Raw genomic sequence first — 26,223 nt, 5'->3', positions numbered from 1 at the left:
GTAATGTAAATTTTAGGCCTGATTGGTAGTGAGTTTATCGAAAGCCCCAGCAGTCCCAAACGGGCTTTAGTCACGCTTACAAGGGTAGGTGCAGAACAACGGAGTTTCAAGTTTCAACAACAGCTTTCGATGGGTGTCAATAGTAATACCAAATGTGGGAGGCCCGCAATCAGGCCCAACCTGAAAAAAGGCGGGAATGCACTTTTATTATTATTTTATTTTAATTATAAATATAAAATATTTTATTATTTCTCATCATCCCCGTTCAATTTCAGGTTGCAATTGCGCACGCAGGAGATGAGACGAAGCGTCGAAACTGAGAGAGGAGAAATGGAGTCTACTCTCAAGGTAAAATTAAAAATTGAAATCAAAATCTGATTATAAAAGCGCATTTTCTTGTACTAACTCTGTAATATTGCATGCAAATTTTTTATGATTTATACAGAAATACTTTGGGTATTCGGTGTTCCGCCCATACCAGAAAGATGTTATTCAAAGAATTATAGAGAAAAGAGACTGTTTGGTGGTCATGGCTACTGGCAGTGGCAAGTCTTTATGGTAACAACTTTATTAAAATTACACTTCCACTTTCGTTTTGCATCACTTTTTGAGTATTCAGTTCACAAATTAAATTTTCTTCTGTTTTATTAACAATACCAGCTATCAGCTTCCTCCATTAGTTACTGGAAAGACCGCCCTAGTTGTAAGCCCCCTTATATCATTGATGCAAGATCAGGTAATGAGTTTAAAACAGAGGGGCATCAATGCTGAGTTTCTTGGAAGTGCTCAAACTGATTCCAGTGTCCAGACAAAAGCTGAGACTGGTTATTTTCAGTTATTATTTATGACTCCAGAAAAAGCTTGCATAATTCCCATCAGGTACCCTATGTGCATAGCATCCAATGCAATCATTATCTCATTATTTGATTTTGTAGTTTTATTTTTTGTTCATCAACTTTGTATGGAATGTTATTTATTTGTTTGTATAAATTTCTGCAGCTTCTGGTCAAAATTGCTTAAGGCGGGAGTTTGTTTGTTTGCTGTGGATGAAGCACATTGCATATCAGAATGGGGCCATGATTTTAGGTTTCTTTCTCTCTTGTTTATCCCTTAAAATATGATTTTTTTTTATTCTCTGAACAATTTATGCTTATGGGGTTTAAATGTATTAGAGTGTCGATTGAGCCATCTCCCAATGGTCTTTTTGTTGCTTCACATTTTAATTTTATTTTACTTCCTCACTCTATGAACCTGGCTTTTCAAAAACTGATTTTTCATGTGTGTCACTCAGGTCATCGTTACTTTTTGAAACATCTTTCTTTTACCTAATGGTTGACAAGCATCTCTTTCAGTATTTTCTTATTATAAATAATCCTAAATTTTGGATGCTCAGGTTGGAATACAAGCAGTTAGACAAGTTACGCACCTTTCTTCTGGGTGTTCCATTTGTTGCCTTAACTGCAACTGCTACTGAAAAGTACGTACCTCTGTTATTGCTAGTGAATTTCACACTGATTTGGTATTAACATCCCTTCTGATGCAAATTGTGCCACTCATTTTCTTCTCAATTTTTCGAATTGTCTATTTTCACGGCCTGAACTTAAGGTAATCTTCATATTGTCTTATTCTGGCTTGTCTCATAGAATTCCTAACATTTGGTGGAAGTCCCGGACTCAGATTTTGAGCTGGGGGTCCAGGAGTTTTGAAAAAATAAAAAGAAAGAAAGGAAGATGATTATCAATTATCAATTGTCTTTTTATACCTATGCAGGTAGTAATATAATTTACTTAGTTATGCAATTTGAAATCTTTCTTGCCAATGTTGTAGTTTGTGAGTTTCGGGTTTAAAGTAATTTTCTGATTTGTATCATAATCAGAAAATTTTTTGACTTCTCTGCCCTTGCTCTATTGTGCAGGCTTGGACATTCAGGCATTTCTTTTTATATATAGTAGCTGTAAAGACGTAATGAAAAACTTGAGATTGTAGTTATCATAACTTTTCCTTTATTTATCAATATCCGTCTTCTTATTGTCAGCATTTAGAACTTGTGACATGTCATAGACCTGGCTCTTTGTCCATCTCCTCTTATGACTGTTAATCTAAAACAGTAGAACATTATAATCTATTTGATTTAGAAGAAAACTGTAAATTACTGATAGTATTGTTATGTCATACTGGTGTCAAATTCTTTCCAATAAAAGTATTGCTAAAGAATTTCCTCATTTGATCATCCTCCGGACACTAGTACTTATTGTAATGCTGTTTTTTTAGTATTATATGCTTTTAAACTGTTCTTTGGACTGATTATATGTGTTTTATCAGAATAAGAAAATTTTAATTTTTTTAATTTATATTTGTTTTGGCATATTTCAGGGTCCGTATTGACATTATCAATTCCCTCAAATTGAAGAATCCATATGTTACAATTGCATCATTTGATCGAAAAAATCTCTTCTATGGAGTTAAAGTTATTAATCGTGGTCAATCATTTGTGGATGAGCTTGTGCAAGAAATTTTGAAGTCTGTTGCTGGTGCCGGCTCTATCATCGTTTACTGCATGACAATCAAAGATGTTGAGGAGGTCTCAGTCCCTCTCTTCTTTTTGCTTCCCACTCCCCTCTCTTTTGTCCTTTATAAGCCATTCTGCCTCCTATTCACATGTCCTGTTGAAATTTAAACCTGCATGTTTCGAAACAATCCACTGCTATTTCTTGGTCATTTCCAAGGTAACCATAACATTATCCACTATGCCAGGATACTTCCAATCACTTAAGCTTTGAAATGAAAATTTCTAGTTATAAGAATAAAATGCATACATTTTAAGCTGGGAAAAAAAAAAGCAAAATCTTTCATATTGATTGGAAACTAGGACGAGGCCAAGGTTCACTCAATCACAATTTGAGCCATGTTGTAGGTGTGGTGCTTTTGAACGCACCTTATGTCACATAGGCATTACATTTTCATCCTAGAGTGTGTGAAGCATTTGAAACTGTGCTATAGATGTACATGGACTGTGTTGAAGGTGTTCCAACTGCATATGTTCAATAACATGAGGAGATAATTACAGTTTTGACTACAGCTTTCCTTTAACAATTATATATGTTCTTTACATCATAAATATATTAGAATAATAAAATTTTATAGTAAAAGTGTCATTTTATACTTAATTGGACATTTCCTATAAAGTTTATTTCTCATGATGACAGTGGCTTACCTGTGCCCTTTTCAATCAATGTATTTTCTTTAGATTTCCAAGGCACTTAAGCAGTTGGGAGTAAAGGCTGGAACCTATCATGGTCAAATGGGCAGTAAAGCTCGTGAAGAGGCCCATAGGTATTTAATCTATAACCCTTGTATGTATGAAATTGTGATTCCGGTTGTGATGTATTTGATCAGGCTGTTGATAAATTTCTCTCACCTTACCTTCCTTCCATTTTGACTTTTAGCAGTATTTGTTTTGATACTTGTTAAACCAAGTTGAACCTTTCTTTCTTTTTTCTTTTTTTTTTTGGTTAGATTATTTATTAGAGATGAAATTCGTGTTATGGTTGCCACTATGGCTTTTGGCATGGGCATTGATAAGCCTGACGTTAGGCATGTGATACACTATGGTTGCCCAAAGACTTTAGAGTCCTATTATCAAGAAAGTGGGCGATGTGGTAGAGATGGTATAGCCTCTGTCTGTTGGCTTTATTATGCGAGAAGCAACTTTGCAAAGGGCGACTTCTACTGTGGAGAATCTCAAACAGTAAAATATCTGCTCTCTTTTGTTCAAAACTTAACAAAGCTCCTTTTTTTTATTTTTTTTTTGCAATTTGTTTTACTCTGCTTCATATTGGCTTAAAAGATTATGCATATAATTTCAATTATATTTCTTACAGCTTATATATTCCTTTTTATCGAGGTTAAGTGGTAGCTTTGAAATGATAACAAAGCATATTGACCTTATGGTCTTCTGTTTGAAACTCTCATTCTATTAATAAACAGAATTATAACAAGTTTGACATTCTAGTTTGTGTTCATGGAGAGTGAAGTTGGCTTGCGCCCAATCCACTTGACAAGCTTATTGAATGAGTTACATCTGGCATGAGGGAGTGTGATGGAGTTTACCTACTATCTTAAACTTTTAATTTAAGCATTCACATTACAGTTTTTATAGAATTTTCATCCTTGCTTTTAGAATGGGCTACTCTTTGCATATTGAACTACAAAAGCTATCTCTCATAATTGTCTTTTGTTAAAGAGGAGTTTTTGGTCTACTGTTGTCCAGGAAAATCAAAGAACAGCTATTATGGAGTCACTACTTGCTGCACAACGATATTGTTTACTGACAACTTGCAGAAGGAAGTTCTTGCTTAATCATTTTGGGGAAACTTATTCAGCCGAAACATGTGGTCTTGCACCAGTCGTCATAAATATTCTTTAAATCATTATTAACAACTATGCAGCTTATTATGTTTTTCCTTGCAGGAAATTGTGATAACTGCATGGTCTCAAACAGGGAACGTGACATGTCAAGGGAATCGTATCTTTTGATGACTTCTATTCAAGCATGTGGAGGTTACTGGGGTCTTAATATGCCAATAGATGTTCTTCGTGGGTCTCGAGTAGGTACTCCGCCCCAATAGTAGCATATTTGTTGCTTATTTTCTGCATTGTCTATGGATAGTTCACTGACTAATTAAGTAGCTCCAGTCAAAGTAAAATTTCTGAGAAAATTATTGAAGAAATATGTATCTCATTTTCTTATTTTTTACAATAGGATTATATAATATATATATAGATTCTAAACTACATAACGTGAAGAGTAGGAAAGTAAACAACTAATTGCAGACCAAGAAACAAGGAAACAAACTCTATCTAAAAACTGAAATTCTATCCATATCTTTTTTTCCTTAAAAATAGGATAGAAAACAAGTGACCTTTCCACACTCCCCCTCAAGCTGGTTCGAAGATATCAATCATTCCCAGCTTGCTAGTCAGTGACTCAAAACTTGATTTATGAAGTCTTTTAGTAAGAACATCAGCTAGTTGCTTTGTTGTTGGAACAAAGGTCATGGATATCAAACCACTTTCTATTTTCTCCTTGACAAAATGACGATCCACTTCAACATGTTTGGTTATGTCATGATGAACAGGGTTATGAGCAATGTTTATTGCTGCATTGTTGTCACAACACAACTTCATAGGAACATCAATGATAATCTTCAAATCTTCAAGTAGCTTTTTTAACCACAAAAGTTCACAAATACTATGTGCTACTACTTTAAATTCAGCTTCAGCACTGCTTCTTGCAACCACTGATTGCTTTTTATTCCTCCAAGTTTCCTCCCACAAATGTGCAATACCCTAAAGTTGACCTTTTACCAATAACAGATCCTGCCCAACCTGCATCAGTATATACTTCAACTTGTACATTGTTATTTTTCTTGAATAATAGGCCTTTTCCTGGAGTTTTTTTTAAGAGACTTGAGAACCTTGGAAACAGCTTCCAAGTGCTTTTTACATGGAGAGTGCATAAATTGACTAATAACACTTACTGCAAAGGCTATGTCTGGCCTAGTATGAGACAAGTATATCAACTTACCAACCAACCTTTGGTAACTTTCTCTATCCACTGATTTTTCTTCAGTTGCATATCCCAATTTGTGATAAGGATCAATAAGAGTGTCTCCAGGTTTGCATCCCAACATGCTAGTTTCCTTGAGCAAGTCTATAGTATATTTCCTTTGAGAAACAAAAATGCCTTTACTGGATCTTGCAATTTCCATGCCCAAAAAATATCTTAAGGGTCCAAGATCCTTAATCTCAAATTCTCTAACAAGAACCTTTTTGAGATTTTCCATTTCTATTACATTGCTTCCAATCAAGATAATATTGTCTTCGTATAAAATGACAATCACAACACTACCATCAGTGAAGTGTTTAAAAAACATAGTATGATCTGCTTGACTCTGTAAATATCCAAAGCTACAAACAAATTTGGTAAATCTGTCAAACCAAGTTCGAGGAGATTGTTTTAAGCCGTAAAGTGATCTCTTCAACTTGCACACTTTTTCAATACCATATTCATTCTCAAAATCTGGTGGTAGATCCATAAATACCTCCTCTTCAAGCTCTCCATGAAGAAACGTATTCTTAATATCTAACTGTTGTAGTTGTCATCCTAAGCTTGTTGCAAGAGACAACCAAACTTGAATGGAATTCATCTTTGCCACGGGAGCAAATGTTTCTTGGTAGTCAATGTCATATGTTTGTGTAAAACCTTTTGCAACGAGCCTAGCTTTGTACCGCTCAAGTGACCCATCTGCTCTGTATTTAACTGTAAAAACCCACTTGCAATCCACTGATTTTTTTTCTTCTGGTAATTTGATTAGTTCCCAAGTTTTGTTTTTTTTAAGAGCTCTCATCTCTGCATACACAGCATCTCTCCATTCTGTTATAGAAAGAGCATCCTAATAGATTTTGGAATTGCTATGACAGACAGGTTAGTTGTAAAAGCTCTAAAAAATGGAGATAATCTATGATATAACACATACTTAGAAATTATATTAAGAGTACAAGACCTAGTTTCTTTCCGTAGTGCAATTGGAACATCTAGATCATTTATAGTTTCTAAAACAGATTCTGAAATAGGATTAGAATGAATGTTACCTACAAGTTCCAAGTTGCCTGTGTTTGGATCCGAGTCTTGGCAATGAGGAGAGGATTAGAATGAATGTTACCTGCAAGTTCCGTCGTGTGTAGACTTGAAGATCTGGTTCTGGAACTCTCTCTAATGATTTTTCATTATTCGCAGTTGATGGCAATGTAGAAGGAACATGAGGTACACAAGACATAATAGGCATTGGAAGAGATAATTCCCAAAAATGATCTTCCTGAGTATGACCCTCCCCCTGAAGAGAAGTTTTGGAAAAGAAAGATCTATTTTAAAAAAATGTGACATCCATTGTGACGAAGAATTTTTTAGACAATGGATCATAACATTTGTAGCCTTTTTGAGTAGGAGAATAGCCATGAAATACACATTTTAAAGCCCTAGGATCAAGTTTGCTCCTGTTCTGTGTATGAACATGAACAAAAGCAATGCACTCAAAAATCTTTGGTGGTAAAAATGTGAAAATTTTAGCGGTAGGATAGAATTCTGTGAAAACATTTAATGGAGACTGAAAATTAAAGATTTGGGATTTATCAAGTATGATGCTGCGAGAATGGCTTCACCCCAAAATTGTTTTGGCACCCTATTTGTGAACATAAGAGAGCGTGCAACTTCTAACAAGTATCGATTTTTTCATTCAACAATACCATTTTGTTGAGGAGTATTTTCACAAGGGGATTGGTGCACAATGCTATTTTCCATGAAATAATGACCAAGGGCAGCAGAAAAATATTCTCTCCCATTGTCAGTTCTAAAGACTTGGATTTTTGCTTAAAATTGTGTTTGAATCATGGTATGAAAGGTTTTAAAAAGTGTTGCAGTTTCTGATTTTTCTTTAAGCAAGTACACTCAACAAACACGAGTGTGGCCATCAATAAAAGTTATGAACAATTTAGTCCCCGAAATATTTGTAACATGAGAGGGTCCCAAAATATCACTGTGTATGAGAGAAAAATGTGCAGATTTTTTATACGGCTGTGAAGGAAAAGATGCACGATGATGTTTGGACAATACACAAATTTCACATTGAAACAAAGAAAGATTTTTGTTCTTGAACAGTAAAGGAAACAAATGTTGTAAATAAGAAAAACTAGGATGACCTAATTGGAGATGCCACAACATTATTTCATCTTCAATAGAGAAAGTTAGTTCATTATTTGCTGCCTGAGCTTTTCCATACAAACTAACATCCTCCTCGAAGTAGTACAAACCATCTACCTCTTTAGCACTGCCAATCTTCTTTCCCAAACACAGGTCCTGAAATTCACAATAGGAAGGAGAGAATTTAGCAATGCAATGAAGATCCTTGGTAATTTTGCTAACAGATAAAAGATTACAAGACAAATTAGGAACATGAAGAACGGATATTAACAACAAATTTGTGGAGAGAGGAATAGATCGTTTTCCTGCTACAGAAGATAGTGAACCATCAGCAATTATAATTTTTTGACTACCAGAACATGGAATATATAAACAAAATAATTTAGAATGGCTAGTCATACGATCGGTTGCTCCTGAATCGATGATCCATGGATCTTTTTTCTCATAAACAATTCCTAAAGCAGTGAAATTATTACCTTTCTGGGTTAAAGAACTAGAGGATGAAGGATTTGGGAGAGATTGTGACTGATTGAGAAACCTCACAGTTGCTCTAACTGCTCTTTAGTGAAGAGTTGAGATTCGGATTCTCCAGTGTTGGTTGTCGGCTAATTCTCCCCTACAACTTGGAAACCACAACTATGTTTACCAGAGAATTTATTGTTTTCCAGATTTGGAGGTTTTCCATGAAGCTTCCAACATGCATCTCTGTTATGTCTTGGCCTGTGGCAATAATCACACCAAACTCTGTCCTTCTCATCACTCTTCTTCAGGTTTTCTGTTCCACCAACTAGTAGAGCTTCTAGTGTAACATAGATCAAGGCTGAGTTCTCTATTGAAGAACCTCCCATCATCACATTCTTTCTACTTTCTTCGCTTTGTACATAAGAAAACACTTCCCTGGTAAAAGGAAGAGGTTCCTTGCCAAGTACTCGCCCACGAACTTCATCAAGGTCTGAACTCAAACCTGCTAAGAATTCAAATACACGCTCTTTTTCTAACGTCTTCTTGTATTTAGCACTATCAACAACACATTCCCACTCACCATCATAGTACTGATCTAATTCTTGCCATAAGCCCTTCCAAATATTGAAGTATTTAGTCACTCCTTGACTACCTTATTTGGTTTCTCGAATTCTGATTTTTAGATCATAAATCTGAGCAGAATTTCCCAAATCAGAATAGGCCTTGGTGACGGCATCCCACAAATCCTTTGTTGTTGGCAGAAACAAGTAAGTTTGACCTATCTCTAGTTCCATTGAATTCACTAACCATGACATGATCATTGAGTTGTCAACATCCCAAGTTTGAAATTTTGGGTCTTCTTCTGTTGGTTTTTTAATTGAACCAGTAAGGTAACCAATCTTCCCTTTACCTCTGATAAACATCTTCACAGATTGGGACCATGAAGAAAATTTTGACCATTCAATTTATGGGTTGTGATCTGAAACAAGAATACTGATGAATTAATAATTCTTGTTCATCCTTTCTCATTAACTTTGACAGAATATATATACTTAGAAAGCTAATTAAAAAGGAAACTAAATAAAGAATCTCTAAATTATGTAAACTAATCCTACAATATCTCCCTAATATATGCTTTCTTGTTATGACTAAATCAAATAATAAAGAAAAAGATACACCCAAATATTTATAATTAATTGACTAAATCTCCAACACTTCCCCTCAAGCTTAGGAATAGATATTTTGCATTCCAAGCTTGCTGAGAAGCCTTTCATGAGTTGGTTTGGGTAGACTCTTGGTGAGGATATTTGCTTCTTGTGCATGAGTAGAGATGTAGTATAAATCGATACCTCCTCCTTCGATTTTGTTCTTGATAAAACTTCAATCAATTCTGACATGTTTCATTCGATTATGTTGGACTGGATTGTTCACAATGCTGATGGCAAATTTGCTATCACTATACAACTTAGTGGGAGAGCAAACTGTGATTTGCCAGTCCTGCATCAATCTTTCCAGCCATATAACCTCACACATTCCTTGTGCAATAGCTTGAAATTCAACTTCGGCACTTTTCCTTGCCATAACTGTTTGTTTCTTACTCCTCCATGTAACCAAGTTACCCCACAACTTGGTGCAATATCCTGAAGTTGACTTACAATCTTCACTTCCAGCCCAGTCTGCATCGACATATCCTTCGATACTCTTGCTCTCAGTTTTTAGAAACATTAGTCCTCTTCTTGGAGTTCCTTTGAGATACCTCAAAATATGATTTACAGCCTCTAGATGTCTCTGAGTAGGTGAATGCATGTGTTGACTCACCACACTCACAACATATGCAATATCAGGCCGTGTGAGAGATAAGTAAATCAGTCTACCAACTAGGCGTTGGTATCTTCCTACATCCATTGAAGGCTCATTATCTTTAATCTTGCTTTTCCAATTCTTCTTGAGTAGAGTTCCTACTGGTTTGCACCCCAACTTCCATGTTTCTTCTAGTAAGTTAAGAGTGTATTTTCTCTGAGAAATGAAAATACCCACTTTACTTCTAGCAACCTCCATACCGAGGAAATATTTTAGAGGTCCTAGGTCTTTAACTTAAAATTCTTCCTTCAGTTGACTCTTGAGCCTGTGAATCTCAACATTATCATCACCTGTAAGTATGATGTCATCTACGTATACAATAAGAATGACCTTTTTTCCATTTTCCCTTTTCTTAACGAAGATAGTGTGATCAGCCTGCCCTTGAGTGTACTTTAGTCAAGTGAGAGTTGAGCTAAATCTGGCAAACCATGCACGTGGGGATTGTTTCAAACCATATAATGATTTTTTCAATTTGCAAACTTTACCTCGTTCTTTTTCAGACTGAAATCCTGGTGGAATCTTCATATACACTTCTTCATTAAGAGTTCCATTCAAGAAAACATTCTTTACATCGAGTTGGTGTAGTTCCCAGTCTAGATTAACTGCCAAGGACAAGAGGACCCGAATAGAATTGAGTTTGGCCACTGGAGCAAATGTTTCTTCATAATCAATCCCATATGTCTGTGTGAAGCCTTGTGCCACTAACCGAGCTTTATATCTTTCTACCTCTCTATTTGCCTTATATTTCACTGTGAAAATCCATTTGCTTCCAACCACTTTCTTACCCTTTGGTAAGTCAACTACTTCCCAAGTTCCATTATCATGCAATGCTCTCATTTCCTCCTGCACAGCTTTCTCCCACTTTGGATCTTTGAAAGCCTCGTGGATATTCTTTGGAACTACCACACTATCGATCTTTGCTATAAAGGCTCTAAATCCAGAAGATAACTTTGTGCAGGTTAGAAAATTGGAAATAGGATGTTTTGTGCATGTTCTTATTGCTTTCCGTATTGCAATCGGCAAGTCCAGGTCACTGCTCACTCTAGGATCTAGTTCTTGGTTCAATGATTGGTCTTGCTGAGAAGCTTTTGGCCTTCGAGAGTAAACTTGAAGTGGTCTCTCAGAAATTGCTTCTCTCTCTTGACCGTGACTCGAAATAGGACTAGTGATAGGAAATGGACTTGGACTTGAGTTTTCTAGAGGTGGTTGGACACTGACATTTCCTGGTTCTATTAGGGTAGAATTTATGGGAAAAAATGAGACATCTTGTGATATTGGAAGAGATAGACTAGGATCCCAATGACCATCTTCATCAAAATTCTCCCCTTGAAGATGGTTGTTGGGATAGAAGGGCTAATTTTCAAAAAAAGTTACATCACATGAGACAAAAAATCTTTTGAGACAAGGAGAATAACATTTGTACCCTTTTTGGGATGGAGAATATCCGACAAATACACATTTAAGAGCCCTGGGATCAAGTTTGCTTTGGTTGGGTTGTTTATTATGGACAAACACTGTGCAACCGAATATTTTTGGGGACAACGAGTTGAAAAAATTTATATTTGGAAAATGATCAAGGAAGACACTCAAAGAAGTTCTAAATTGAAGTGTTTTTGAGGGTAGACGATTAATTAAATATGTGGATGTGAGAATTGCCTCACCCCAATAGGAATTTGGAATAGAACTAGTGAACATTATTGATTGAGCAACTTCCAACAAATGTCGATTCTTTCTTTCGGCAACCCCATTTTGTTTTGGTGTGTTAACACAAGAACTTTGATGGTGTATCCCATTATTCCCCAAATATTGGCTAAATTCATTTGAGAAATACTCCCTTCCATTATCTGTTCTAAGGACATTTATATTGGATTGAAAAACATTTTGGACAAATTTGTGGAACTTTTGAAACTAGTAAAATGCCTCGGATTTATCTTTCATCAAGTACACCCAACACACCCTAGTATGGTCATCTATGAAAGTGACAAACCATTGAGTTCTAGTTAAATTGATTGTTCTGGATGGACCCCATATATCACTATGAATCAACTGAAAAGGTCTTGAGGGTTTGTATATATGTGGCCGATAATTGACTCTGGATTGTTTAGAAAGAACACAATGTTCGCATTGAAACAAAAAATTTTCTTTATTAACGAAAAGATTTGGATACAAAACTTTCATATAAGAAAAGCTTGGATGCCCTAAGCGTTGATGCCATAGCATAATATCAGAGTTGGAAACAACTGACATGGACATTTTATTTTGTGACTTAACTCTATTGGAATCCCCAACTCCCGAGAAGTAGTATAGACCATCTTTTTTCTCAGCAATGCCAATCATCTTCCCCGAAGAACAATCCTGAAATTCACAGTGAGAGGAAAAAAAAGTCACAACACAATTCATATATTTTGTTAACTTACTAACTAACAAAAGATTATATGTCAATTTGGGCACATATAAAACTGATTTCAATATCATATTTGGTAAGCAAACCGTGCCCTTCTCAACTACAGGTGACATTTTTCCATCCGCAACCCACACATTATCCTGCTATTGCACTTGTCATAATCCTCAAGGACATTCATTGACCCAATCATATGTTCAGAGGCCCCTGTATCTACAATCCAATAGCCTGCTGGCTGTGACTTTGACAGGAAAGTTTGACTTATTTTACCTGTTTGTGCTATAGCTGCAGTAGGAATCTTTGAGTTTTGACTCTCAGATCCCGTTGACACCTTAGTTTGATTGAGAAGTTGCTGTTGAATCTCCACTTGCTCTGTTGAGAAGTTAAATCTAGCAACTTTGCTTGAATCTGATTCCACTATATTGGCTGATTTGGTTTGCTTGCGTTGCTTCTTCGGTTTCCAATCAGGTGGCTTGCCATGTAAGTCCCAACAAGTTTCACGAGTGTGATAGGGCTTCTTACAATAATCACACCAGATCCTGTCCCTCAACTGAGATACATGACCATCATCTTGTTTGTTTGCTACAAGAGCCGAGCCTCGTGCTTCTAAGGAAGGAGCACACGCTTCCTACTTTCTTCTCTCCTTACCTCAGCAAACGATTCTCGAAGGGTTGGAAAAGGTTTCATCCCGAGCAGTCTTCCACGTACTTCATCCAAATCCAGATTCAATCCCTGCAAAAAATCAAAAATACGCTCTTTCTCAAGCATTTTCTTATATTTTTCTGCATCAGTAGTACAGGACCATCCCATCTCATAAAAAAGATCAATTTCCTGACACAACTCCATTAAGGAATTGTAATATTCAGTGATCGTGAGATTTCCTTGTCTGGTGTTGCGAATCTTTGATCGAATCTCAAAACATTGAGATGTGTTTTCAAGATCAGAATAAATTTCTTGGACTGCCTCCCAAATCTCCTTTGCTGTCTTGTAAAACAGATAAGTTCGTCCAATACTTGGCTCCATAGAATTAATGAGCCAAGCCATGACAAGCGAATTTTCTGCTTCCCTAGTGCTATAAGTTGGTGCTGTGTCCGAAGGAGGTGTCATTGCCCCTGTCAAGTAGCCAACCTTCCCTCTACCCCTGATGACAAGAATAACGGATTGAAACCATTCTCGAAAATTCAGTCCATTAAGCCTGTGCTGTGTAATTTGCAGAGAGTGGCTGTCAAAAGACGGTGTAGATGAGGATCCGGTTATGGATCCTGCAGATGCTTGATCTGCTGTGGTGGAAGACACCTCTGAGGTCATATTTAGCAATTCTCCAGAAAAAAAAAAAAAACTGACTAGTAACCTAGCTCTGATACCATGAAACAAGAATACTGATGAATTAATAATTCTTGTTCATCCTTTCTCATTAACTTTGACAGAATATATACACTTAGAAAGCTAATTAAAAAGGAAACTAAATAAAGAATCTCTAAATTATGTAAACTAATCCTACAATATCTCCCTAATATATGCTTTCTTGTTATGACTAAATCAAATAATAAAGGAAAGATACACCTAAATATTTACAATTAATTGACTAAATCTCCAACATGATCTAAAGTGATGGATTATCATTAGAAACGTGATTGATGGTTGTAGATGTTGTGACTGCTCTAAAGATAACTCAAAAGTTTCTTGCTCGCTATTCTTTGACATTGGTATTCAAATAGAATTGAAAACTAAACCCAAGAATCAAAGAGCGGCTCTGATACCATGAGAAAATTATTGAAGCAATATGTATCTCATTTTCTTATTTTTTACAATAGGATTACATAATACATATATAGATTCTAAACTACACTACGTGCAAGAGTAGGAAAGTGAACAATTAACTATAGACCAAGAGACAAGGAAACAAACTCTATCTAAAAACTGAAATTCTATCCCTATCTTTTTTTCCTTAAAAATAGGATAGAAAACAAGTGACTTTTCCACAATTTCTATTTACCATCTCTTGCCTTTTTGCTCTCTTGTTTATGTAGAGTTTAAATAGTATAGTTAGACCCTTACCTACTAGCTTAAGATTTTGAGTCTAGCAGTAGCCTAAAATGGCATTGGAGCGAATCTGACCAAGTGGTCTTGTGTATGAATCTCTCGTTATTATTAGGTTAGGCTGTTTGCCCTCTAAAATATGTTTTATTTCCTTTTTTTCAATGATTTTTGTATTACAGAAATACCCGTAGTTTTAGTTCACTATTAAGGACAAACTTATATAACAACTTAAAATATATTGCCATTAACACACATTCACTACATCCATTTAAATCGTAAACTGTAATTTTATTATATTTCCAATATCATGAATCTAAAACTTGATCTCATGTTGCCATTTAGTTTTAACCATTACCATAAAATGGTTTTACAAACATAATAGAAACAGATATCCTTGTAAAACTGGACTCAAGATGATAGAAGAGGATTGCATTGAACTTTTAAAATTTTCTAAAACAATTAAAATTTTTGAGTAAGCCGAACACTTAATGGAGAAAGAGTTTTTCTAAACCAACCATATTTTCTTCCAATGCCCATTCCTGCTGCAGCCTTTCAAGCATGGAAGTTTAAGTATGAAAAATAATTTAGTTTTCTCCCACTTTAAAACTATGAGAAGTTTGTCAGTTCCTGTTATTTTCAAGATTTTCAAACAAATTCTCTCCGCTTGATTAAATTCCTGCGTACGAAAGTTATTCTCATGGTTTAAAAAAGTAAAAGGGAGTTTAACTGAGGATTGTTTTGGTATTTTTAAAGGTGTTTTGTGTAAAAGTTCATTTTCTAAATTTAACAAGTGGGTGTTTTGAGTAAGAACTAAGAAGGTGTTCATAGCACCATTTAGGATGCAAATCACCCCACCCTTATTAAAAATTATAACTAGCTGTGTTTGTGGTGTTTTTTTTCTTTTTTTCTTTTTTTCATTTTTTTTTCTCCACATACATGTGAGAGGAGTGTTACATCTTAAATATTTTTGATGCAGCCATTATTTAAATAGCTTAATCTTTGAAGTCAAGTGGTAACTTAACAATTAATTATTTGTTTCCTACTGTATGATAAATTCCCGAACAAGAAAGCTCTGCTCTTGTACATAAGGATTAAAGTTTCTGGCAAGTAAGTTTGCAATAAGTTTCAGAACTGCATTGACAGTGCTTTCATATGGCAGAAATGATTAGGAAAAAATATCGTTCTTGTGGACAAATTCTTAAATTCTGTAAACAAACTAATTTCACTTGGAATTCTAAGTTTCACTGAAGAGGAAGAATGTAAAATTGTGAGTTCAGAAAATTGTAATTTACAGCCCTCCATATACTCAGAAGTCCTAATCAATCCTATTTGAGAACTGATCTGGTTTATTCTCAAATAACGAAACTAAAATATCATCCAGAATAAGGTATTTTCCTCATCATGTTCTGGATTCCATGAGCAGTTTTCTATGATGCACCAGCTTTGAAGTTGAAAAAATGAGTTTGTTATGGTTCATATTCATTATTATTTGTTATTTCTTGATTTTTCATAGCTTCTTTTGCTGATAGTTTTTCAACTTTTTTTACAGTCAAAAAAAGTAGTTGATGCTCAGTTTGACAAGCTCCTGCTTCATGGACTTGGGAAAGATCACTCATCAAATTGGTGGAAAACACTCGCTTACCAATTAATTTCTTATGGTACCTGATGGAATACCTGAGTTTCCATTGAAAGTCTTACGAATTACTGCTGATTATTTATTGTAGCTTAATGCAGTGAGTAAGTTTCTGACATGTTGGCCTAGGTTTGTATCTTAAGATAAAGTATCTAGCAACAACCATTGCTGAATCTGACAGCTATAGTTCGTTGACATCATCATATTGCGCATAGGTTTCAGTTTTCCTTGTGATTACACCTTATCCATATCACAGATAGGGGCAAGTTACATTGCATATATGTCTTCATTGTTGGGGTATGGAAGTAAATGCCACTGGAAGAAAAAAGGCCTCAACTGAAAAGAAAAGGGTTAATTTCAGTTTACCTCCTAATAAATTGGCTATCTTCAAAATATCACCCAAACTAGTGTAAACCTCAACTTACCGCCAATTACTGTTCAAAAGATTAGGACAAATGGGGGCACGTATACAGGAAAAAATCTTCTTAACAATAATTGGGGGTAGATTGAGGTTTATAATAATTTGGGATATTTTGAAGATAGTCAATTTATTATGAGTTAAATTGAAATTAACCCAAAAGAAAAAGCATATATGTGAAGAGTACTGAAGAGCTAGGGGGTCCCTTGATTATCTATTTAATGTTTATTCTAACTTTGATTGCAAATATGCTGTCTTTTTAACTTTTCAGTTTATGTAATAGATCAGTAATGTCTTAAACTAAAAGCTGCTACTTAATACAGGTTATCTGACAGAGACCATCAAAGATGTATACAGAACTGTAAGGTATTATGTTCTTCAATTACGTTATTTGCTAATTTTTAGGCCGCAGTTATATCTTTACTGCTTTTTCTCATGCCCACCTAATATTTTTAGGCAGCAGTTATGTTCTTTATTGCTTTTTCTCATGCCCAGCTAATATCATTAGTTGTGAACCTCATATTCTGTACAGTTTTTACACCTACATATAAATAATTCCTAGCACAAAAATTGACAAAATCTTGTTCCTTAATGCATCAGTGTCAGTCAACAAGGAAAGCAATACCTTGGTTCTGCAAGACCAGATCATCAACCACCTTTACTTCTGACATTTAATGGGGAAATGGTTGATGCCGAGGAACATGAAACCATATCAAGCAACGTTGGGGATTTGAAGAGTTCGGCTACTTTGGAAAATGAGGGATTTTCTGAGGTTTGTGATTTTAAGTGTTATTTTATTCTATTCTGATCATTGTTTTATTATTGCATTGCATCGAGTCTCTAAGAATGAGGGTAAGAAGTCGGGCTTAGGTCAGAACTGAAATTCCACTAATCTGGCATGCCCTAACCAGAGGCCAGATTTTTTACCACCATTGTCAAGAATTCTTTGCATTTTTCATTATTTTGAGAATTATAGAAGAGTAATACTATTTGTTTCAAGTCTTTTGATGAGATGCAGTGACTAATATGACAATGCCATCTTAATTGAAAAATCATTTGGGATGAAAAATTTGATGCAAGACTGGAGCCAAGTATTGTTACTCATTCTAGTACTTCGGATGGGTTCTCATTTATTTTTATTTTTACTTACCTAGATCCATATTTAACATACTAATATTTGCAAGCTTCATTTTCTGTCTCTGAAAAAATACTCATTTTCCTGCTCAGAATTGGCTTCTTCAAACAATTTGATCGCTTCATATGAATGGCACTTTAGGCTAAACTTTCTCATTGTCTTGCTTTGTGGTAGATAATTCACTGTTAGTTGGAATTGTAATAACTTTCCCCACTATTTTGAAGTGTTTTGCTCTTCTAGCATAGTATTCACTATCATTTTCTTTTCTTTTAATTAATACTGCTTTTTAATCAAGACAACAAAGGTCTAAGAATTAGAACCAGCAAAATGTAAACCTGAGAACACCCAGAACAATTTCTCACCCAGATCATTTAAGAGAGCATTTGGAAACCAAAAGGCATCACCTCCATCAGCTTTCAAGTATTAGTCAACAAGACCTCTAGAAGACTGGAACAACATATTTAGCACTATAGCCCCTCTAATAAACCACTCGAAGTACAGCTCGAGACCCTCAATATGAAACAACAATTATAGCTAATTAATAAAACAAAATTAGATATTGAAAAAGAAAAACTGCTTATTTACTGCTCAAAATGTTGATCTTTCATTTCCTGAATGTTTGCTGGGTCATTAATGGCTGAAGCAATCCATGTCCCTTTCTATTTTCAGTTGTGACTCTGATTCTTCCTTTACGGCCAGTTTGAGAATGCTGTAACTTTTAAAATAATTACTTAAAAATAATCAGCTGTGAAGTTTTATAAGTGCTGTGAATACTAAAAACAGTCGTATGCATTTGGTAAATCTCACTTTTAAAATATTGTAAGAATGCAAATGACTTAAATAGATATAATGTTCAATAAAATTTATTTATAAGTTATGAATAGGTGTATATAATAATACTTTATGTGTATATATAATTGATTTCTAAAATAAATTTTTTTATTTTTATTGATATCTAAAATATATATATAGATATTGTGTTATCTCAATATAACCGGTAATAATAATAATCTCTTTAAATGTAACGATTTTATTTCCTAATTGAATAAGGATAATTTTGAAATTTTATAATATATATTAGGAAGTATATAAAATTGTATTAAATATAAAATTGATTCTCAAAATCAAATTTTGAAATGCTACTCTTTCTTAGCTTTTCAAAATCCGCTATAGGTGATTTTGCTAAAAGTGATTTTTTTAAAAATGTACTAAACACCAAAATTAACTTTTAACTTTCCAAAATAACTTTTAAACCTCTCAAAAGTAATCCTAAATGGGGCTCCAATGATCCAGCATTGGAACTGCCAAGAAACTCCTTAAATGAAATATTTCATCAGCGAGAATTGTGAACATCTTTTCCCTTCTTCCTGGAGTTTTGCTGCTTTCTTCAAACCCCCAAACTGACTCTGGAATATATACTGAAACTTAAAATTTATAATTGATGGGCTGCACTGCGTAAAGTTTGTCTCACAGTATCCCTTCACAAGGTGCACTTGTATCATTGTTGCTAAAATTGTAGTTGCTGATTTAATAATTTTCCCAAATGCTTCTTTCTCTACCGCAGGCCGACATGCAACTCTATCATATGCTTTTGGAAGAGAGAAAGAAGCTTGCAAGAGTCACTGGAACTGCTCCGTAGGTTTTTTTTTTTACTGCAAGGCTACCAATCTCAGAAAGCTGTTTATTTATTCACCACAAATGAAAAGCTTGTTTCTTATTATCGTGGAGTGTTACATTTACGAGGTGTCAAATGATTCTCTCATCACAGATATGCTCTATGTGGTGATCAAACAATCAAAAAAATTGCATTGGCAAGGCCATCTACCAAAGCAAGGTTGGCAAACATTGATGGTGTCAATCAGGTATATCTTAACAATTGAGAGAGTAGCAAATTTATATCAAAATATTTGTTTCGTTCTCTTACTTTTTATATGCTTGGAACTAGGTAAGTATCACAGGTTGGTACTGATACATATGTTATACCTCTTTTCCCATTTTGGAATCCGATATGTGGATAATAAATTTTTTTGTTGTATTTGATTTAAATATGTAAAATAAGTCTTGACACTACCATGTATATATCTTCAAAAAGCTAGAAATAGGATGGCAATGCTGGATATCTACGCATATTGCCGATGCAAAATTGTCATATCTACGCATATTGCCGATGCAAAATTGTCATAACCCAGTCAAGAACTGGAGATATGTGACAACATGGGTTGAACATTTTCCTTCTTTATTTGAACTACATAAATTCATGTTCAAACTTAGATTAGTAGACAGTGAAACTGAATTTTTTCCACAAATAACGAGGTGTGAACAAACCAAAAGTATTATGCAAATATCGTGATTTTTTAACCTGTATCTTTTCTTTTAATTCCTAGGGAGAAAAAGATCTATGGTTGGGAGTAAGCTCACATATTGAGTCCCTCGAACAGTAATTATGCTTGGTGCTACCTTTTGTTGATCCCTGAGAATGACTTTGTAGATTACGAAGTAAGAAGTAATAAAATTTGTTTTCATTCAGTTATCATGAAGCTTAGAGAACTGTGAAGGTTTACTTCTCTCTCATAAGTTTCACAAAACAATCTTTTTCACAGCAAAAGAGATGAAACCCATTGCCTGCCTGGTGCTGCTCTTTTTCATATTTTGGAAAACTAATTGAATCTGATGAATGTTGCAGCACCTTGTAATTACACATGGGGATCATCTTCTTCAAACTATTAGGCACCTATCACAAAAGCTAAACCTTTCCCTGGATGGCAAAGTAGGTGAACATACTGCTTTTACGAGAAAACTGCATGTAGTAGTCAACACTCGCACAAAATTGACACCAGCGAAGTGTGAAGCTTGGAAGATGTGGCATGAAGATGGTCTATCAATTCAGAAAATTGCTGTAGGAATTCTTGAACTGTTTAACATGATTATGTTTTTGGATTAGAATGTTAACATACATTAACTTCTACTTTTTATTCATAGAACTACCCTGGTAGGTCAGCTCCAATAAAAGAACAAACTGTTGTCGACTATCTTTTGGAGGCTGTCTCGGAAGGATTTGATATTAATTGGACCAGACTCTGTGATGAGGTTGGACTGACAGATGAGATATTCTCAGCTATTCAGGAAGCTATTTCAAAGGTTGGCTGTAAAGACAAGTTGAAGCCTATCAAAAATGAATTACCAGACGATGTAAGCTTCATTTGACAGTTTAAACAATTGTACTTGGGCCCCATAAATCTTGTGTGCTTACTGGATTATGTGGCTTTGTTCCCTGTCATGTACTTGAGAATATAATGGAATATATTTTCTTAATGGTGCTAGATAACTTATGCACACATCAAGGCTTGTCTGGTTATGGAAAACTGTGGGATTTCTCCAGAAGTGATTCCACCTAGCCAAAAAAAGGGGAATACAGATGAACTTCCCAGTAAGGCATCTGAGACATGGCATGCTGAAGAACCTCATGAAGTTGAAGAGTGTGGAAAGAGTATGGTTACTTTCGGCTGCGCATACAATAACAAAGAAATGACTTCTCTTCCTGTCACAAAGGCCGAGGTACAAGAGTTATCGGTAGGTTGTGGTGATGATGAGCTGTGTTCACATAAACGCCAAAGAGTTGATTGCCCAGATGGAGGTTTCACTGTACTTGAGGCAACAGCGAGTTCCGTGTTAAACTTGCTTCAGAAACATGATGAGGGGGTGAGTTTCAAGGAGGCTGCTCCAGTCTGTGTGGTCTGCGTTTAAATTGCGTGCGTGTGTTTTCTACGAAGTTTTCTCATTGCAACATGCCAATTTTGCAGCTTCCACTGTTTGATATTTTGGAGCACTTCAATGGATCCAAATCAGAAGCTGTGATTGATCTGCTGAGTTGCCTGGAGAGAGATTTCATGATCTTTAAGAAGAATAATTTTTATTGGCTGATGTGATTCTGGAGATGCATTGGACTGTTGAGACAGGTGGCCCATGAATAAACAATTTAGAAGAATTGTGTCTTGTACTGTATCGAAAAAAATATAGTGATTCAAAGACACGGGAGTCAACCTACCATGCAGCGCTGTATCTGATACAGCGTTGGCATGCAACCGGTACAACCGGTTTTTAACCGATTAATATAATAAAAATTATATTTTTATTTGTTTTTAATCTGAAAAAATTATTTAAAAAATTAGAAAAAAGGATAAAATTGTAATTAAATGAGGAAAAAATTTGTGATAATTTTAAATTTACAAATAGTACAAAAAAATATAAAAAAAAAACTATAAATGTCACAAAAAGGTTATATTTTTATTAATTTTGTCACATTCTAATATTTATAATACGTGTTTCAAGTTTATTTTTCAAATTTCTATATTTTCTTGATGATTTATCTAAATTTTGGTATGTTATTCCAACTCATTTTTTCACTAGTTTTTGGTTTTATATTTCTACTCATTTCAATAACTTCTAACTTTTTAGGTGGATATTTCAAGTTTATTTTTAGATCTCTAAAATCTGTTACACTTTATCTAGTTTTTAGTAAATTGTTCCAATTTATTTTTCCACCACTTTTTAGTTCTATATTTCTACTATTTTTATTGAATTCCAACGTTTTGTTTGGATATTTCGAGTTCAATTTCTACATCCATACTTTCTATTAGAATTTATCAAATTCTTGGTAAGTTATTTCAACTCATTTTTTCACCATTTATTGGTCCTATATTTCCACTCTTTTTTCATTAAATTCCAAATTTCTAGGTTGATATTTCAATTTTATTTTTTATATCTCTATATTCTGTTAGACTTTATCTAGTTATTACTAAGTTGTTCCAACTTATTCTTCCACCAACTTTTTGTTCAATATTCTTGCTCTTATTATTGAATTCCAATAGTTTGGGTAAATATATTAAATTTACTTTTTAGATCCTTACTTCGCGTTTAAATTTATCAAAGTCTTGGTAAGTTATTTCAATTTCTAGGTTAACTTCTTCCACTCTTGTTCTCATCACTTTTTGGTTTTATATTCCAACTCTTTTCATTGAATTCTAACATTTTGCTTGGATATTTCAGGTTTAGTTTTTAGATCTTGACTTATTATTAAACTTTATCATATTTGTGTCAAGTCCTTCAAACTTTTAGGTTATGGTATTCAACTCTTATTTTCACCTTTTTTTTGGTTATATATTTCTACTCTTTTTATTTAGTTTCAATATTTTTCATAAATATTTCAAGTTTATTTTTTGATCCCGCTTATTGTTAGATTTATCAGATTCATGGTAACTCTTTCCGAATTTTAGGTTAAGTTCTTCAACTCTTTTTTTCACCACATTTTTTGTTTTATGTTCCTACTCTTTTCATTAAATTCTAACATTTTTTGTTGATATTTCAAGTTCATTTTTTAGATCCTATTTATTGTTGAAATTTATCAAATTATCAGTATGTACTTACAGTTTTTGGGTTAAACTTTTCAATTGTTGTTCCCACCACTTTTGGTTTTATATTCCAACTCTTTTTATTGAATTCCAAAATTTGGGTGAATGTCTCAACTTTATTTTTTGGTTCTCTACTTTTCATTAGAATTTATCAAATTTTTGTCAAGTCATTTCAACTTTTAGGTTAAGTGTTTTCACCTTTTTTCCTACTATTTATTGATTCTATATTTCTACTATTTTAATTGAATTTTAACATTTTGCATGGATATTTCAAGATTATTTTTTAAATTCCTATTTACTACTCGACTTTATCAGATTCTTGATAAGTTTTTTTCAAATTTTAGATCAACCTTTTCAACTCTTTTTTCCACTACTTTCTCTGTTCCTACTTTTTTAATTGAATTTCAATATTTTATATGAATGTTTCAAGTTTATTTTTAAGATTCTTATTCACTGTTAGAATTTATCATATTATTGATAGATACTTACGACTTTTGGGTTAACCTATTCAACTATTATTACCACCACTTTTGGTTATATATTCCTACCTTTTTTTTTTTACTAAATTCCAATATTTTGGGTTAATATTTCAAGTTCATTTTTAAGATCTCTATTTCTCATTGGAATTCATCAAATTTTTTATAAGTTATTCCAACTATTGGGTACATGTTCAACTCTTTTTTCCACGGAAATATATTCCTACTCTTTTTATTGAATTCCAACATTTGTGTAAATGTTTTAAGTTCATTTTTCAGATCTCTACTTTTCATTGGAATTTATTAAAATTTTATCAAGTTATTCCAAAGTTTAGGTTCTGCTCTTCCACTCATTTTTCCACCATTTTTTGGTTCTATATTCCCACTCTTTGTATTGAATTCTAATATTTTGAGTAGATATCTCAAGTTCATTTTTTATATTCCTACTTTTTGTTAATTAATTCCCACTTTATTTCCAAAAAATTTTTGTCACATATTCCTACTCTTTTAAGTGTATTCCAATATCTTAGGTGATGATTCAAATTTACTTCATAAATTCCTGTTTTCTGTTATGATTTTTCAACTTTTTAGTAAATTATTTCCAATTTTAGGTTAAGTTGTTCCTACTCTTTTACACTTTATAATGATTTTATATTCTATTATTTTCATTATATTCCAACACTATAGGTGCATGTTCTAGGTCCTTTTTTCAATTAATAATAATATTACTTTTTTAAAATAACAACAATATCAATAAGGCCAATTATATTTAACCCCCTATTATTTTAACAAATATCAATTTACTATATAATACTGAAAATTGTTTATTACAACCCTTTATCATTTTCAACATTTTGGGTCCTTAATCTAAGTCCTTTTTTTTTTCTTCGTTACTTCATGAGTTCTTTTGAACTTGATTGTACCTATACTTAATCTTTTAATCTTTATATAATTTATTCTCATTTAAACATTTTAATTATAGTATTTAGTTATATTTAAAATAAATTTATGCATTTATTTTCATCTTTCTCTTTACTTTTCAAACTAATTGCTTTAATTTTTCATAACTTCAACGGTAAATAAATAAATAACAAATGAGAATGATTGCAATTGTAAATGAAATTTTCATCCAGTGCACTAAAAAATTAACCAAACCAAAATTTTCATCCATTTGTTTATAAGAATTTTTTACAAGCTTCTAAAAAAATAATTTTTTTATCAATTCATTTAAAATTTTTTCCATTCTATTTCTTTTCAAATAATTAATTTACTTGAGTTCATCTAAAATTTATTTTTAACAGCTTTGCATGCAATTGTTACACTCAAACATTTTATTTTTCAAATGGTTATGATCAAATAAATTATATATTTATTATACGATTATTCCATGAACCATGAAAATTAATATGTTATATCAAAGTTTTGAGGTTGGCAAAAATGGTTTGTTTGTATTTCAAAGAGAAAAAAGATTAAAATAATTGTTATTCATTATTTTGAGAGATCATTTAAATCATTAATTTGATTATCCATACTTGAGCTTTTGACCATTACACAAACATTTGTTCATTTATCATTTCTCATTTTGCTCTAAAAAATTTATAATTTAAAAAAAAAATTCTATTTCAAATAAAAAATGTCTAATTTCAAGTATATCATGATAATTTTAACTAAAAAAATAGAAAATTCTAATTCTTTTGGAACACTTGTCTCCATTTTAATTAATTTGAATTATTTGCTTTTAAAATAACTTTATAGATTTATTTTCATCTTTTTCTTTACTTTTAAAATAATTTCCTTAATTTGGTATAACTTAAACAATAATACCATATAAGAATGCAGCCAATTGCTGTGCTTTTCTATCTCTTTAACTTGATTAGATTTCTTTTTCTTGAACTTAATTTTGTTTATACTTACTTTTGATCTTTCGATATGTTACACCAAAAGTATACCTTTTAATCTTAAAAATAAATTATTTGAAGTCAAATTTTCAATTAAAAAATTAGTTCTTCAATTTTTCGTGACTTGACTAAAATCATTTTTAAAAGTTTTTAATAGTTAATTTGGCACTAAGAGAATATAACAATCTAACAACCTTTAATTGTATGAATTTGGCATGACTAATTCATTTCTAAAAAACAAAAAATTGGTTGCTACTCTTGATTAGTAAATAGTTGCCATTCCTTTGCAAATAAAATAAGAAATGCCCTATTATTTTATGTGATGCACTAAAAATTTAACTAAACTAAAATTTTCATTCATTTAAATAGATGTAATAAAACAATTAGAATTTTTTACAAGCTTGTGACCAAATAACTTCAAAAAATTAAATCAATTTACAGCTTGCACAAACTGGACTTCAGCTGCTGCTTATTTTGGATTTCAAGGGTCTAGACACACACAAAAAAAAAAAAAGGCATTAGAAAACACAATGCAACCACAAAATAGACAACAATATTCAGAATTTCAATTGCATGATCTAAATTCTTAGGCAGCATCGAATATATTTTGTTTTCAACAGAAAAATTAGGACTTTAATCTAAAGTAAACAATTTTTTTTTTAATTTAACATATATTTTTTAAGGAATTTATTAACAAAAATATTCAAAATATAAAAATTACTCTTGACTTGCA

At 33.1% G+C, this 26,223-nt stretch overlaps 1 protein-coding gene across 1 annotated transcript; it reads left to right on the top strand.

Annotated features, from left to right (window-relative positions):
- Positions 1-251: 251 nt before the first annotated feature.
- LOC102613336 (uncharacterized) lies at positions 252-21,844 on the top strand. Its single transcript, XM_006491842.4, has 19 exons — positions 252-348; positions 446-558; positions 661-879; positions 1,000-1,086; positions 1,394-1,477; positions 2,374-2,581; positions 3,248-3,333; positions 3,517-3,748; positions 4,271-4,394; positions 4,471-4,607; positions 16,072-16,180; positions 16,897-16,939; positions 17,174-17,345; positions 19,273-19,343; positions 19,477-19,570; positions 20,392-20,604; positions 20,688-20,897; positions 21,030-21,407; positions 21,509-21,844. Exons 1-19 carry the CDS (start codon positions 298-300, stop codon positions 21,632-21,634), a joined length of 2,757 nt encoding a protein of 918 aa, XP_006491905.1. The 5' UTR covers positions 252-297; the 3' UTR covers positions 21,635-21,844.
- The last annotated feature ends 4,379 nt before the right edge of the window (positions 21,845-26,223 follow it).

The sequence above is a fragment of the Citrus sinensis genome, chromosome 7, assembly GCF_022201045.2.
Source record: "Citrus sinensis cultivar Valencia sweet orange chromosome 7, DVS_A1.0, whole genome shotgun sequence".
NCBI lineage: Eukaryota > Viridiplantae > Streptophyta > Magnoliopsida > Sapindales > Rutaceae > Citrus > Citrus sinensis.
Note: the sequence above shows the minus strand (reverse complement) of the source record. Positions and strands in the feature narration are given on the sequence as shown.

Bases quoted from the DNA above. Each gene is read 5' to 3' on its own strand.
- LOC102613336 (XM_006491842.4), top strand. From the start codon at position 298: ATGAGACGAAGCGTCGAAACTGAGAGAGGAGAAATGGAGTCTACTCTC. The intron at 2,582-3,247 runs GTCTCAGTCCCT...TATTTTCTTTAG, and splicing joins CAATCAAAGATGTTGAGGAG to ATTTCCAAGGCACTTAAGCA. The intron at 21,408-21,508 runs GTGAGTTTCAAG...CCAATTTTGCAG, and splicing joins TTCAGAAACATGATGAGGGG to CTTCCACTGTTTGATATTTT.